This window comes from Pan paniscus, chromosome 8, assembly GCF_029289425.2.
Source record: "Pan paniscus chromosome 8, NHGRI_mPanPan1-v2.0_pri, whole genome shotgun sequence".
NCBI classification, from domain to species: Eukaryota; Metazoa; Chordata; class Mammalia; order Primates; family Hominidae; genus Pan; species Pan paniscus.
Window position 1 is genome coordinate 28,421,181 of NC_073257.2, and position 17,371 is coordinate 28,438,551.

The following is a 17,371-nucleotide window of genomic DNA, read 5'->3' on the forward strand; positions in this document are numbered from 1 at the left end:
AAATTCCAGGAAGGAAGTATTTTAAAGAATCTTGGGTAACGCAAGTGGACTTATGTATAATTTCTACATAAAGAAGGAGGCTGTTGTCTCATAAGTCCTTTACTAATGAACCCCCTTTAGTCTTCCCTTTGAATAGGAGGCATGTTGGGTTGAAAAAGAATGCCTTTCAGAGTGAGCAATGACCCAGTGTCACTTGCTGAGGTAGGGGCAGACCTGCTGTGTCTTGGCTGGTGGCGTGGGTATTCCATGAAGCCTGCGCTGCGCCATTTTTAATAGAGACACTGTGTCCTGGTAGCTACTAGGAGAACGTTCGTTCTTACATGAAGTTATCTCCTAAGGACAATATCTGACTACAAGATGTTGTTGTCTTTTGTTTTTCTTTATACAAATGTGGCATTTTCAAGGGCTTATGCTAATTAATTTCTTTCTTTCACAGAAAAACATGAAAGCCAAATTTGGATGTTAATCTGGATGGGATCAGCTCCTTACTCCTTGTTTATGGAAGTCAGGCCCACAGACTGGCATCAGGTACAGGAGGTGGGTGCTTGCAGAGAGGCAGAATCTCAGGTCCAACCCCAGCCCCTGCATTTTAACAGACAGCCAGGTGATTCAGAGGAAGTTTGAAAAGCACCGCTCTAGGCTTTAAGCTTCAATTAAAGAATAGGGTCCAGAACATTCCTTTCTGGGAGTTCTCATGGCCCTTGGCAAATTGCCACGGTTCACCACTTGCTATGGGCTGCAGCTGGAAGAGACTCTTTTGGCAAAGATCCTTACGAAATTTGGCAATAGACCAAAAAGACTTTAAAAATAGCATTTTATACTAATTCTCCCAGATGTGACATGTCTATTTATGATTTTGGTTTGGGTGTGCTGCTAATTGAGCCAAAAATAAAAGGTGCCTATTAAAATGGGTGAAATAAATGACAAGTCACCATAAGCAACAAAACGAAAAGAAATTTAAATTTGCTAGAAGGGATATTTTAAATTAGGCTTGATGTTTTTACTATAAAATGAAAAGTTCTGATCAATGATCATTGAAGCAACTTAAAACGATTTCACTCTTCCTTTTTAAACAAGCCCAGTTTGTATTTTTTTCATACCATAAAAATAAAATCAACAAAGCCACTGATTAGACCAGACTCCTACCTTTATATCCTGTGGATTGATATTAGGATTTGTTTGGCACTGCAGAGGTCCCAGAGTTTGAATATGGAAAATATAGAGAAGAAATTCATCCCGGGCAGAGAAAGGCCAGCCCACCTCCAGGATGGTGTCACTGATGGTACTTGGTCCAATATTGTGCAGCTGTAAACAAGTGACATGTTATCTAATGACACAGCAGAAGGCAGAGAGATAAAATCAAACTCCATATACTCTATACCCATTTTAGAAAGCATGTATTATTGGTTTTAAGTCATCTGGACTATGACTATGGAAAATAAGAAAATTCAAAGTCGATATGGCAAGAAGCACTCTGAAAGCATCATGGGCTGGTGTTTAGAGAAAACTCTTCAATCTGTGAAGCTCTAAGAGTGGATTTCCTCAGTTGAAGACCATACTACCCTTGTCTGATAACTGTGATGCTGGTTTTAAATTTATGTTAATTTAATCATAGTGCTAGAAATTTTAATTTTGATTTTATGCCTTCAAAACTTAGTGACTCTCTTTACATTGAAATCTGCCTCCGCTTTCTTGACTACTGACTGTCAATTGCAACCATATGCACTCTCTTTCACCCTCTGGAAGAAGGTCCATCCATCAAGTGCCAAGGCGGGCCCATGATCACCACAGTTCATTTCGAGTGCGTGTTTCAAAGCTGAGCTCCTTCTGTTTCCATCAGCAGATCTCAAGGCAAGAAAGGCCACATCTCATAAAGAGATGAACATTTTTTAACACGTGAATCCTATACTTGGAGGACACAAAATTGTTTGCCCAAAACACTAAGTGCATTTACATTTATTCCAGTGTTTTAAAAATTTAAAGTCAGCAGGGATTTTCTTCTTTTTCTTTTTTTCTCAGTTCTGAAAATTACAGTGATCTATAAAACAATGGATAATTGCTTTTGCTTATTAGATGGCCTATTTAATTCACCTTATCAAAGAAGCTTGGCAACCATTGATATAGTATATTTTGAGTCACGAGATTAGCAATGTACAGAATATTTGATGATTGCTTTTTGCACTACCAGTAACTACCCTAAACTTTCATGATCCACATTTATGCTCAGATTTGAAGCAGGACTGCCCTGAGAATGACTGGGTCTGAATATATTTTCATACTTTAAAGTTTCACCATTCTTGAGCAGAAACCAGGACACACAGCTTTATTAAATTATTTGACAGCTTTTTTTTTTCTTTTTTCCAGTAAGGTTCTTAATCAGAGTGGCCTTGGAGACTGTGTTATCCTTTTGCTATCAAAAGAGCTTAAGGCAAAGCTTTGATCCAGCTTTGGACAAGGCTCCTGAATCTGGGCCACAGGTTGGGCGGATGATGGAGGGTTTCATGCTGATGCTGCCCAGGAGTTGAGGCATCTTCCCTACGTTTGTAAACAGTTCATCACTTTTGAAAAGGCTTTATTGTTAATCTTAGAGGATGTTATTCATGTCCCTTGTAGCTCAAGATGAAAGTCATAGTCAGAATTACTAGATTAGAGGCATGAGTTACATAGGAAAGGAACAGAAGGCATTAATCAAGAAGGAACCTCAAACAGAATGCCTTGGAACATGGTTTTACCAAAATTCCATGCCTGGTCCCTTGGAAACGAATAGGAATAACTACTCTTTACTGCTAGCATTGACTTTATTTAAAAACAAAAACAAAAACAGAGCAAAACCAAATAAAAACCTGAATAACTACTAAACTAACCCTTTGCTATATGTTGGTTTCTTTTTAGAAAATTATTTATGTTTATTTATTTTTTTATTTTTAGAGATTGGCCCTTGCTATGTTGGCCAGGCTGGTCTTGAGCTTCTGGCCTGAAGTGCTTCTCCCACCTCAGCTTCCTAAAGTGCTGGGATTACAGGCTTGAGCCACTGTGCCCAGCCATATGTGTTGGCTTCTAACTGAAAAAAGCTTAAATGTTTCAGGTGATGGGTCAACAGATCCTCTCCCTGTTCACAACTTAATGCCTGAAATGGGAAAAGAACATCAACTCCTTTTTATGCATCACTGGTTCACTTCTGGAAAATATTTTACTAATCAATGAACTATTTAAAAATCTCAGAATAAGATATTCATTTCCAATTTGGGTTCTTTGGATGAAAAGTAAAATTATTTTTATCTATGTACCATCTACCCACCTCATATATTATATGTGCTTTTATTTCATTTTAGAGACAGAGTCTCACTCTGTCGCCAGGCTGGAGTGCGGTGGCACGATCTCAGCTCACTGCAACCTCTGCCTCCCGGGTTCAAGCGATTCTCCTCCCTCAGCCTTTCGAGTAGCTGCGACTACAGGCTCACGCCACCAAGCCCAGCTAATTTTTGTATTTTTAGTAGGGATGGAGTTTGACCATGTTGGCCAGGATGGTCTTGATCTCTTGAGCTCATGATCCGCCTGCCTTGGCCTCCCAAAGTGCTGGGATTACAGGCGTGAGCCACCACACCCGGGTGCTTTTATATATATGTATATATATATATATATTTTAGCACAATAATGAATAGTTCTTATTGTTTTCTGTCTGGTACCTTCTAGTTGGTGACCTTCAGTTTAAAAGATGGGTGGGTAACCTTCAGTTTAAAAGATATAAACATATCTGAAATATAGGAAACAATGAAGTAATGTCTAGGAAGCTAGCCATTTGTATGTCTAGGTTGTCTAAATATTTAAAAAAATGGAAAGAATTAAAAACAACAATGACAACAACAATAGTAACAAGATAAAGTGTTTTCACCATGTAATGGCTTTCCTACTAAGGAACAAGTGATTATATCCAGGATTACTCAACCGAACACCCACTACACCCCACTGCAGAACACGAACCTAGGCATAACATAACAGCACGAACCTAGGCAGTATATACAGCTTGGAACTTGGGTTGATGTCCTTTAAAATGCTATCTACTGTAGTTGTAGCACTGTGAGGGGCTCAGGTGGGTGGATCACTTGAGCTCAGGAGTTCGAGACTAGCCTGGGCAACATGGCAAAACCCCGTCTCTAGAAAAAAATACAAAAATTAGCCAGGTGTGGTGGTGTCTACCTGTAGTCCCAGCTACTCAGGAAGCTGAGATGGGAGGATTGTTTGAGCCCAGAAAGTCAAGGCTGCAGTGAGCTGTGATTGCACCACTGCACTCCAGCCTGGGAGACACAGCGAGATCCTGTCTCAATAATAATAATGATAATAATAATAATGCTACATAGAATTTATTTGCACAGGGCTTAAGAATAAACCCCTAACACAACTTTAACATAGACAATGGCTACCTCATAAATATGTTCCACCAATGGTCCAACCTCCTCCTCTTTGTGGGGCTCCTCTTCTGGTTCCCAGTTATGAATGGGCAGAACAATCTGCGGAGGGTGTGACACTCTGAAACATGAAATGTCCTGTTAATTGTTAGCAATGGCCCAGGTAAAGAATGTTTTACTAGTGGACAGTATACTAACAGAAGCAGAAGAAAGTGGTTTTCAATTTATTTGAGTAGATATTCCCTACAGGGAAAAATATTGAAAGTGATGTACAGTAGAATGACTACAGTGACAGTGAAGGATCTGAAACTGCTAGTGTAGGCTCTCCAGCCCAGAGGGCAACTATTTTATAACATCTCATCTCATGGGCACTAAAGAAGAGAGTGGAGAGTGTTCCTGAGTTGAGATGAATAACCAAACTTACATAAATATATACATCCATCTATTTCACATGTGAGAACGTGTGTGTGTGTGTGTGTGTGTGTGTGTGTGTATGGGTTATTTAATCCCTGCTTTAAGCCATATCAAGAAATGGGATTCTTTTTTGCAGATAAAAAAAAGTCTAGGATGCCGTGTGTTGGTTAAATGTCCAGTTATGAAGAAATATAGTTTCTTGTTGAAGGCATCAGAGTGGAAGAGTGGTCATTGTATATTCCTCCTTTCTATATTTCTTTGGCTTCCTGGGAAAGCCAGCCCCAGAGCCAGAACAAAATAAAGTGTGATTGAGTTATAGAGTGGTCTTATAGATATCTCAAGTGTGAGAGAGAGACAGAGTTAAATGGTGTAATCCAGGAGTAGGATATTAACTTGACATATGATTATTTTTTCTTGCAACATACACCTAGAAAATGAGCATTGGATAAATGACATACAACACACGGCATTATTTTATATAAAAAGCTGATTACAAACTAAATTATTATTTTTATAAAATCTTAAGAAGGGTAGTCCTCAAAACAAACCAATGTTTTCTAGCAGTTTTTAGGTAAAACATGTCTTTAAAAGAATTCGTAGACTTTCAACTGAAAGTAACCTCAACAGAAAACATCTCTTTTGGCAATCAGATGTCATAGTGCCCTTTTAAAAGTATCCAATAATTAACATGGCCTCTGGCAACTTCAAATGTTAGCAAAATTTATTGGGTTATATTCTTACCCTAGGGCAAGTAATTTAATTTCTGTATATCTCTCTTTCTTCATCTGGAAAATTATGATAAACTCTTTGGTTTGTGTACCACAAATGTTCGGAAAACATCTCAAATGCTTTTGGTCAAAGTTAATTTGGCTGCATTGTTTTCTAGGAATGAGTACATTTTAAAAACAGACAACCCACAGAAATGTTGCTAAATTGCATAGCTCTTTGCATATGTCCTTACTGTGCAATGTTAAATAAGAAGAACAGGGCACAACTTTGCTGGGCTGATACCACAAACATTTCTACATTTATATTGGTTTGTCATTATGCTATGTTCCCTTTTCTGACTTGGTTTGATTAAATCATGACAGGCTTCTTTCATCAGAGAGAAGCCCGGAGAACCTGGGTTTCTATACCAGTCTTGACAGTCTCAACACCCAAAGCTGGCGTTTGCTTTCAGCTTGGCAACAGAGAGTTGAGTTCGTGTTCCCTATCCATTGTCCATTGTGAGGTTCTAGGGAAATATTTATTTATTTATTTATTTATTTATTTGCATAGAGAACAAACATAGCACAGAAGCTGAACACATTTTCTCTGAAAACTTTTGTTTTTATGGTCATCAATCCACAGGACTGGCCATAAATTCCCTAGGATCATAGAATCATATGTATTTGAATCTTGACAAATACTATGGAGATGATATCGTCAAAACCCTTCATTTTATACATGAAAGGAAGACTGTTGTACACAGGAGTAGAGGGTTAGTTGCAGGTGAGATCTAGAACTCAGATCCTAAGTACCATCTACTCTATTTCTAATATAAAATGCACCATGGGGGCTCCTAAGCTGCAGTGGTATTTAGTGAAGACGACTTAAACTTCCTGGCACAGTTCTGTAACAAAACATCAAATAGAAGTCTATGAAGAAATATATAATCTATCAAAACATCATGTCAAAATCATTTAAAAAGCATGGCTCACAAAATTCAGTTATTTACCCACTGAAGACTACTTCAAATCCAGGGAAACCATGGTAAACAATGGTTCTCTAAAGATCTCAACTAAATCAGTGAAACAGTGTTCATGGTTTTCAAAGTAAATTTTTTAGAAAGAAGGAAGAAATCAAGCAAGCAACACAGAATTTATTGAACTAATTTGCCTAGGATAAACAGCCAGTGTGGTCATCTTACGACCCTCACTGCATAGCCTTCCATCCTAAGGTGGAAGATAGAACGTTATCCCAGTAAGACCCTCAGATAAGAAGAAGACTGGGGTACTGTTAATGGTAACAATAAACATGAGAAATGAATTTTGGGAGAAGCAAGGAATTCGTTTTTTTAAAATTAAACCTTATTTTGAGATAATTGTAGATTCATATGTAGTTGTAAGAAATAATTTGGAGAGATTCCATGTACCATTTAGCGGTTTCCCCAATGGTAACAGCTTGCAAAACCAAAATGTGATATTGTATATAATATCAAAACCAGAATATTGTCATTGACATAGTCAAGAACACTTCTATCACCACGAAGATCCCCTTTTACAGGAACATCCACTTCCCTCTGTCCCTATCTCCTCCATATCTCTTGGCAACCACTAATCTGTTCCTCATTTATATAATTCTGTTATTTCAAGAATGTTATATAATTGGAATCATACAGGATGCAATCTTTTGGGATTGGCTTTTTTGACTCTGCATACTTCCCTGAAGGTCCATCTGTCAATTGTTCATTCCTGTTTATTGTTGAGTGATATTCTATGGGATGGATGTACCATGATTTGTTTAACTATCAACCCATCAAAGGACATTTGGGTTGTTTGCAATTTTTGGCCATTATTAACAAAGCTGCTATAAAGACTTATGTAGGGATTCTTGTGTGAACTTTGGTTTTCATTTCTCTGGAATAAAGGAATTAGGTTTTCGGTAAGTTGAAGTATATACGCAATCAGGAAATTCAAATCTGAGGATTTGGTAGTGTGCTGTGAATCCTGTTTCAAGTCCTTGTTTTCAAACCCTATCATTCCCAAATAGCAAAGACTTACCATGTATTTTATGGAACAGTCTCAACTGTGCCTGCTGTGGATGGTATCCTATGCAAACCTCAGCTGTTCATGTTTGTGGTCTCTCTTAGTACATACCCATTCAATCCTGATTATTTTACAAAATCTGCAATCTTACCACTCTTCATGGACTCAGTGTATGTGGTGCTGTCTCTTGTGGCCAAGTTTACTTCTCACTGACATGTGCTAAACTGATCCTTTGTACCACAAAATGCATACAAATCTGCTTAAAGATGAGGTTATCTAGCTTTGAAAGAAATGGAACAATTCTCAGTATTTTTTCCCACCCAAATAAATGAATCCATTTTTGTTTATTTTTTAATTATAAAAAACAGTAGATAAAAAACTGCTTAAAATAATACGTGATAAATTACATCAGAATAAACACCATGGACCAAAAAGAAAGTTCCGGGAGACGGAACATGGAAGATTTTCAAACAGTAGCTGTTTGTTCTTTGATGTATTAAACATTGAAACCAATGTTTTGCTGCATATTTGCAGGAAAGAGTTTTACTATGTAAATGGCTAAAAAGGATTTTAGCACAGTCTTAGAGAATAAACTGCGGTCAATTGTTGGACATTAATCTAGCTATTAAAGTAACTGCTTTCATATGAGAAACCCAATTTTAATGATCTGTTTTGATTATTGGCAAAAGTGAATAGAAATTTCCTTCTTTTTTTTACTGTAAGTAATGACAGTAATATTGAAAATATTAATCTCATAAAATGGATATTGAGAATAAAGACAGTTATATTCAGCCATTAGCTGTCTTGGATTTAGTTATGTCCTAACAAATAGAAGCATTTCCCAGTTTTAAATTTATTTTGGAATTAAGAAACAGTTTCAATTTATTTTTGGCTAGAAAAACTAAGATACACTAAGCATAAAGAAGGAGGCAAAAGTTCATATACATTAATTGTAAATTTTGAAAAGATATAAAAATAAGATAGTAAAAAATAATGCTTGTGTTTTTTTCTCTGATTTTTAAAAATAGCAGTTTTCTCATCGAGAGAGATAGGAGAATGAAATTAGAAGTCAACAAAAATAAAACATCTAGATTAGCTCCAAATATCTGTAAATCAAACAAGTCACTTCCCATGAGTCAACTCATGACTAAGGAAGAAATCACAAAGAAAACTAGAAAATATTTTGAGCTGAGTTATAACAAAAAACCCAACTTATAAACATTTTGGTATGCTGCTAAATTTATAGCACTAAATGCTTATATACAAAAAAAGATCTCCAGTCAAGCATAAAATTTCTGCACAGAAGAAGTAGAAATGGGAGAGAAAGTCAAATCCAAAGAAAGCACAAGAAAGGATAACAAGAAAAGCTGAAACCAATAAAATAGAAAAGAAAGAAAAAATAAAGAAAACAAAGAAAAATTAATAAAACAAAAAGCAGATTCTTTGAAAAGATCACTAAACTCTAGCCAGACTGATCAGAAAATGTAAAAAAAAAAAAAAAAAGAGAAAAGGAGAAGATATAAACTGCCGACATCAAGAATGATGGAGAAGGCATCACTAGAAATCCTACAACTATTAAAAGGACAATGAGAGAATATTGTGAACAATTTTATGCCAATACATGTAACAACTTAGATGAAATGGACAAATTCCTTTAATGAGAAACTACCAAAGCCCATTCAAATAGAAATAGATATTATAAATAGCCTTACATCTAAGAATGAAGTTGACTTGTTCAAAACCTTCCTACAAAACAATCCCCACAAAACCCTCCAGATCATTTTATGGAGCTAGCATTCACCTGATACCCAAATTAGAAAAAGATATCGCGCGAAAGGAAAACTACAGATCAGTACTTCTTACGAGCATAGATGTAAAAGTCACTAACAAAATTTAAGCAAGTCGAATCCCAGAGTATCTAAAAAGGATAATCATCAACACTAAATGTGTTTATTCTCCAGAATGCAAGATTGGTTTAAAATTCAAAACCAAAAATTAATCAGTTCACCACTTTAATGAACAAAAAAGAAAAACAATTTAATCATCTTCATATATACAGAATAAGCATTTGAAAAAAACTAAACATACATTCATGTTAAAAATTCTTAAGAAAAGTAGAAATAAGAGAGAACATCCTCAACTTGATAAAGGGTGTCCACAAAATCCCTGCAGCTGGCATCAAACTTGATAGTAAAAGGCTGAATGGTTTTCTTGTAAAATTGAACAAGGCAAGGATGTCTCTTTTTACTGCTTCTATTGATCATGCACTGGTGGTTCCAGTCTATGCAATAACGGAAGAAAAAAACTGAAAGGCATAAGTATGTAACAAATAATTTAACCTTGTCCAAGAAGAGGTCTGGCCTTTGCCCTCAGCTTCTGGGGGGTAATGAGTAAGCTCTTGGAATTTTATGCCTGATAGGAATATCTTTGTTTGCCTGGGGCCTTGAATCACAATGGATATCCTAACACTATGATTTAGAGTAGGGGTTGTTAATACCAGAAAGACCAACAATGTGATATAGAGTGGAAGCTTTGGTCACATCATATCAATCAACTTGGAGACTGAGATCAATTACATGGGCAGATGATCAATCATGCCTATGTCATAGAACCCCAGTAAAAACTCTGACCACTGAGGCTTGGGTGAGCTTCCCTGGTAGGTGATACTCCAAGCCTATTATCACATGTCAATAGCAGAAAAGTAACATCCCTTAACTCCACAGGGGAGAAGGATGGAAACCCTGTGTTTGGTCCTTTTCCAGATTCCACAGTGTGTATTTCTTCCCTTGGCTGATTTTAATGTCTCTTCTCCCTGTAATAATCTCTGTAAGTGTAATAGCTTTCAATGAGTTCTGTGTACTTCTACTGAAGTTTTGACCCTGAGGGTGGTTTTGGGAATCACCTGAATCTGCAGTTGGCATGAAAAAGGCAGGTAATCTTGTGTGGGGACTGTCCCCTCTAACTTTATAATTGGATAAACTTTTACATATGCAGATGGGAAAATAAGAAAAAAGTCTTTATTCGCAGACAACATAGTTTTATAGAAGATACTAGGAAATGTGCAAACAAAAAACTACTAGAATTTACAAATGAATTTGTCAAAATCTCAGGATACACTCCTACATTTCAAGCCTTATTATTATATAGATTAGAAAGATGTGCATACATACATACATACATCAATAGAAGAGAATAGCAAATCCAGAAATAGACTCTCACATATAATAATGGATTTTCAACAAAGGTGCCAAAGTAATTCAGTGGGGGGAAAAATGGTTTTTTCAACAAATGGCACTAGGTATTCATGTGTAAAAGTGGGCCAGGTACGGTGGCTCATGCCTGTAATCCTAGCACTTTGGGAGGGTGAGGCAGGAAGATTGCTTGAGGCCAGGAGTTCAAGACCAGCTTGGGCAACACAGTGGGACCTCATCTCCACAAAACGTTTAAACATTAACTCAGCATGGTGGCGCATGCCAGTAGTCCCAGCTACTTGGGAGGCTGTGGTGGGAGGATCACTTGAGCTCAGGAGTTGGAGGCTGCAGTGAGCTTTGATTGCGCCACTGCACTCCAGCCTGGGAGATAGAGTGAGACCCTGTCTCAAAAAAAAGAAGAAAAGAAGAAAAAGAACCTTGGCCCTCACCTCACACCAGATACAATTAGCTTATAATTATAGATCCAAGTGTAAAAGCTGAATTTATACAACTCCTAGAAGAAAATACAGGTGAAAATCTTTGTGACTTTGGAACAGTATTATTTCAAATTAGGACACAACACAAAACATTAAAAAATCAACTGGATTTCATCAAACTTTTGCTTCTTGAACATCACTATTAAGGAAATATAAAACCAAACTATAGACTGGGAGAAAATAATCGTGGGACACATATTTGGTAAATGGCTTTGTATACAGAATATATAAAGAACTTCTACAACTCGATAATAAGGAGACAGAAAACCCAGTAATAAATGGGTAGAAGATTTGAAGGGACACTTCACCAAAAATGAGATATTGATGGCAAATAAGCACTGAAAAGATGCCCAATGTAACTGGTCATTAAGCAAATGAAAACTAAAAACTCAGTGGTACACTATAGGCTTACTAGAATGACTAAATACAAACCAACATAAAGCACATGCTGGCAAAAATGGTGCATGACTGCAACTCTCATGCATGGCTGGTGGGAGTGAAGAATGGAAACAGTATAGCCTTTCTGGAAAACAGTTGCACAGTTTCTTATATACATACACATATCATACAACTCGGTAATTCCATTTGTGAAAACAAATGTTCCAACAAAGACCTGCACATGAATACTTATAGCAGCTTTATTCTTCATAGCTCAAACTGGAGACAACTCAAATGTTCACCAATGAGTGAATGGATGAACAATTCACTGGACATCCATCCATACAATGGAATACTTCTCAGCAGTAAAAAGAAACCATCATAGCAAAGACTTGGAACCAACTGAAATGCCCATCCAGATAGACTGGATAAAGAAAATGTGGCACATATACACTGTGGAATACTATGCAGCCATAAAAAAGGATGAGTTCATGTCTTTTGCAGGGACATGGATGAAACTGGAAACCATCATTCTCAGCAAACTAACACAGGAACAGAAAACCAAACACCACATGTTCTCACTCGTAAGTGGGAGTTGAACAATGAGAGCACATGGACAACAGGGAGGGGAACATCACACAGCGGGGCCTACTGGGGGATGGGGGGCTAGGGAAGGGATAGCATTAGGAGAAATACCTAATGTAGATGACGGGTTGATGAGTGCAGCAAACCATCATGGCACTTGTATACCTATGTAACAAACCTGCACGTTCTGCACATGTACCCCAGAGCTTAAAGTATAATCATAAAAAAAGCTTATATATAAAAAGAAACTGTCTACTGATACATTCAAGAACACAGATGTTTCTCAAGTGCGTTAGGTTAGGTGGAAGAAGCCAGCACCATTCCCAATGACTTGCATAACATTATAGATCATTCCGGAAAAAGGCAAAACTATAGTGACAGAAAATAGGCCAAGCTTGCCAGGGTCTCGGGCTGGGGAAGGGTTGGCTATAAAGTAGTCCAAAAGAACTATGTGGAGTGATGGTACTGTTCTATATTGTATGTTCTTTTGATGTCATAACTTCTTCAACTGGACACCTAAAAAGGATGAATTTTACTTTATGTAATTTACATTCCAATAAATCTGACTTTTCAAAAACCCCACAAACTCCATAAACTGTTGAAAGATATTGGCAATCTTTGTAACTGATAAAGGATTAGTGCCTAAACTCTAGAATAGAAAAGAATTTCTATACACTAATGAGAAAAAGTCAACTCTTTTAGTAGCACTATGTGTAAAAAAGGCTGGGTGTGGTGGCTCATGCCTGTAATCCCAGCACTTTGGGAGACCAAGGCAGGTGGATCACCTGAGGTCCAGAGTTCGAGACCAGCCTGGCCAACATGGTGAAACCCCTTCTCTACTAAAAATACAAAAATTAGCTGGGCATGGTGGCAGGTGCCTGTAATCTCAGCCACTTGGGAGGCTGAGGTAGGAGAATCACTTGAACCCTGGAGGGAGAGGTTGCAGTGAGCTAAGATCGTGCCACTGCACTCCAGCCTGGGTGATGCAGCGAGACTGTCAAAAAAAAAAAAAAAAAAAAAAGAAAAAGAAAAGAAAACAAATATGTGCAAAAAATTGAACAAGAATTTCTCTGCACAGGAAGAATAAAGAGTCAACAAAGATTAAAAAGCTGCCGAATCTTATTTAGGAATCAGGGGACCGCAAGTTAAACCTTCAGTAAGGTACCATTTCTTGTCCACCAGACTGGCTCAAAAACCAGATCATGTTGAGAGTTAGCTGATAGTGTGGGACAACAGAAACTTCACCCACTTCTCACAGGAGTGTAATTTGGCATAAGTATTTTGAAAAAGAGTTTGATATTATGTAGTAAAGTTAAATAGAGCACACTCTCTGATCCTGAATTTCCACTTCTAAGTATATCCTCTGCTGACATTCTTCCCCCTGTGTACTGGAAGATATGTACAAAAAACAATTGCAAAAAAGAAAATAATAAAAGCTCTGCATTTTCAACCAGAGTAGAATAGATAAATAAATTATGGTATATCTTGGCCGAACATGGTGGCTCAGGCCTGTAATAATACTAGCACTTTGGGAGGCTGAGGTAGGCAGATTCACCTGAGGTCAGGAGTTTGAGACCAGCCTGGCCAACATGGTGAAACCCTGTCTCTACTAAAAATACAGAAATTAGCCAGGCGTGGTGCATGCCTGTAATCCCAGCTACTGAGGAGGCTGAGGCCCGAGAATCACTTGAACCCAGGAGGTGGAGGTTGCAGTGAGCCAAGATCAGCCTGGGTGACAGAGTGAGACCCAGTCTCAAAATAAAGTAAAATAAGATAAACGATGGTATAGTTTTACAGTGTAACACTCAGGCAGTTGACATGAGTGAACTACAGGCACGTGCACTAAAATGAATCTCAAAAACATTGGTTTGAATGGAAAAAAATTAGAAACGTACATACAATACGATTTTATGTAGATAAGTTTCAAAACACTATATCCCAGGCAGGATAGCATGATCATTTCTGAGCATGAGCTCTGGAGACAGTTGCCTATATTTACATTCTGGCATTTTCTAGTTTAACCTTCAACTCCTTGTGCCGCAATTCCCTCACCTGTACAAGGAGGATACTAGTTCATTTATAAGATGGGCTAACTTGGAGTAGCACCCAGAAGGGAACAGTGTGTGTTAGACATTGCTATTATTCTCTAAACCGCTAGGGGGCGCCCCAGCGGCACCAGGACAGCAGGGCAGGACCCATGGCAGCACTGGCTCTGCCTGCTGAAATACCAGCTGTCATCGTCGAAGCTTGTAAACCACCGTGGAAAAGGAAGGAAACCAGGATTCTGGAACCCCAGTGACAACTTGGTCCAAAATACCAGTTGACATTTTTAGCCAAATCCATGATTGTTCTGAAAAACCGGAATCATCAGAAAAAAATCAATGAAGTCCAATTTCATGCAAGATAAGAACTACACACAACCCATTTCTGATTTCTTTTTCCCCCAGGCATGGATTTTGCAGCTGGTAGTCATTTCCTTGACCCTTTTCCCCCTGTCTCTCAGTTGATTGCTTATTGGCACCTTCCTTAAAGAATAGGACTAAAGAAAAACGATATAAAATATAGATCCAATCGACCCTTGCATCTGAGAGTTAGTCATTTATTAAACTTCAGATGTGGTGTGGTAAGGCTAAAATGTCATTATGCTAAAATAATTATTGGAGAATTGAGATTCTTTTTCAGGGAATCACATGGTTGTCTATTTTATCTGGCTTCTTATCAACTGGTTTTTATAGTTTGATTACTGCACTGTCAATTTGGGGAATAAAGTGATTTTTTTTTTTTTTTGAGATGGAGTTTCACTCTTGTCACACAGGCTGGAGTGCAATGGCACGATCTTGGCTCACTGCAACCTCTGCCTCCCGGGTTCAAGTGATTCTCCTGCCTCAGCCTCCTGAGTAGCTGGGATTACAGGTACCCACAACCACGCCTAGCTACTTTTTGTATTTTTAGGAGAGACAGCGTTTCACGATGTTGGCTAGGCTGGCCTCAAACTCCTGACCTCAGGTGATCTGCTCACTTTGGCCTCCCAAAGTGCTGGGAGTACAGGCATGAGCCACCGCACCTGGCATAAAGTGATTTCTTGTTTTGATATCTTGGAGTTAATTATTATTTAGGGTTTACTCTGCTTTCCAATGGAAGGCTAATAATGATCAGTAGAAAAGAGTGAAAATTAATATCCAAAATGAACTGTGATCTCTAATGCATCAGGAAAATTCCACATCATTTTCACTAGTATTTTATCTTAACTCTACATACAGAAGGATATTGTACTATGCATTGCTTACTACTTACCCTCTTAATTCCACCTGCGCTACAGCAGTGATGTTGATTTGCAGGCTCACAAAATTGCTGTCTGGATTGTCCTTGTTGGAACTAAAACACAGGGACATGTGATTTAAATCTATCTGCTCAGGTGTATTATTACAATATATGATCATAAAAAACATTCTGCATATCACAGGAGAACACACGTTACTAACCTGATCATTCAGGATACAAGTGTATTCATTCTCCAAAATCGTAACCATTTGGACGGAGAAATGCTAAGATCTTTTATGATCAATAGTAATGTAACAACTGTCTATGAAGAGACACTTTATCTGGAAATACAATAGATATCTAGAGAAACTAACACTTTTTTTTTTTTTTTTTTTTGAGATGGAGTCTCCCTCTGTTGCCAGGCTGGAGTACAGTGGCCCAATATCAGCTCACTGCAACCTCTGCCTCCCCAATTCAAGTGATTCTCTTGCCTCAGCCTCCCAAGTAGCTGAGACTACAGGCGTGTGCCACCACACCCAGCTAATTTTTGTGTTTTTAGTAGAGACGGGGTTTCACCATGTTGGCCAGGATGGTCTCCATCTCTTGACCTCATGATCCTCCCACCTCAGCCTCCCAAAGTGCTGGGATTACAGGCGTGAGCCACCGCGCCCAGCCAAAACTAACACTTTTTTAAATGGCTAAACCAAAAATGTATTGAACTGAGTTCATTTTGCAGCTTCTACCTTTGACAAATTCCTTAACATCTCTGCGCATATCATGTTCATTGCCCATTAAATAGGAAGTGATAGCACAGCCAACTCCTGATTTTCCTTGCTAATAAAGAGAAAAACTGGCATGAATAATGCAGAGAAATACATAATCGAAACAGCATTTGTGTTTGGCTCTGGGATGCATCATACCATGCACTGGCTTGGCAGCAATTTCATCTTCCTAACGGTTTATTTCTTCAGTTAGTATTAAAATAAGCATATATTCACTGCATTCTCACCAGCTAACTAGGACAAGGAGTTGGAGGATATTTTAAAAGACCGGTTTAAATAACACGCTTTTCATTACCCACAATACCCTGAATATAGACCCAAGGAAGTTGGCCAGTTCATAAACAGGCAATTAGGAGATGACGTGGATATTTACAAAATGCATTAAGAGTGTCTAGATAGAAGGTGTGTGTTTAACAACATTTCTTTGAACAGTGGCAAAATTATTTTTTAAGTTTGCTGGGGTTTTTTCTCTCCAGCAAATATAATTAGATATGAAACAACTTTTAAAAATGCATGGGTTTCAAAATGCATGTGCTATAAGGAAAATAAAACGTACTTCACAAAGAGGCTCAACCAGTAACTGAGTTTTGAAGGCAGCTTCCATCTGAATTTTATAATCCTATTATGCTTTTACTGAAGTCACTAAAAACTTAGGCAGCTTTTAGCAAACCGAGACACAGCCACATCACCACTAACAGGTCATGTTTATATTCAGGTGTCATTAGGAAGAGAAGGCCTCCTCTTTTTTCATCATCAAATCTCACTCTGATTCGATGGACAAGCTCTAGCACCAAGATGATGGTAATACGGTAGGTTGTGACTAGCTTTTGAAGCTTTCCAAATGTGAGAGCTGGAAAGGATATGATAAAATTCTGCTTTCAAAGCAGGAGGAGGCAGAATTGTTCCCATGATGCTTTTGAAAAGTCCTGGCCGATTGTATATAATGATAAGACAACTTAAACTGCAACCACACATAAAAGATATAAACAGGCAAATGTCAGGCTCATTTCCTGGAATGGAGCATCGTCACTAAACCCATGACCGAGCTTAAGGGGCTTGTTCACCAGAGGCTGAACCCCAGTTTCCAGGCCATTTTATTAAGATCACATC

General features: G+C 38.0%; 1 protein-coding gene across 2 annotated transcripts in view; it reads right to left on the bottom strand.

Annotated features, from left to right (window-relative positions):
- The window catches only part of ITGA8 (integrin subunit alpha 8), a 209,391-nt gene that overhangs the window by 57,400 nt on the left and 134,620 nt on the right, over positions 1 to 17,371 (bottom strand). For both annotated transcript variants that reach the window (XM_003831184.5, XM_063607282.1), the window contains exons 23-25: positions 15,513 to 15,593; positions 4,422 to 4,527; positions 1,147 to 1,305 (exon numbers count right to left, since the gene is read on the bottom strand). In XM_003831184.5, the coding sequence (XP_003831232.3) occupies positions 1,147 to 1,305; positions 4,422 to 4,527; positions 15,513 to 15,593 (346 nt within the window). The remainder of the gene's footprint in view (positions 1 to 1,146; positions 1,306 to 4,421; positions 4,528 to 15,512; positions 15,594 to 17,371) is intronic.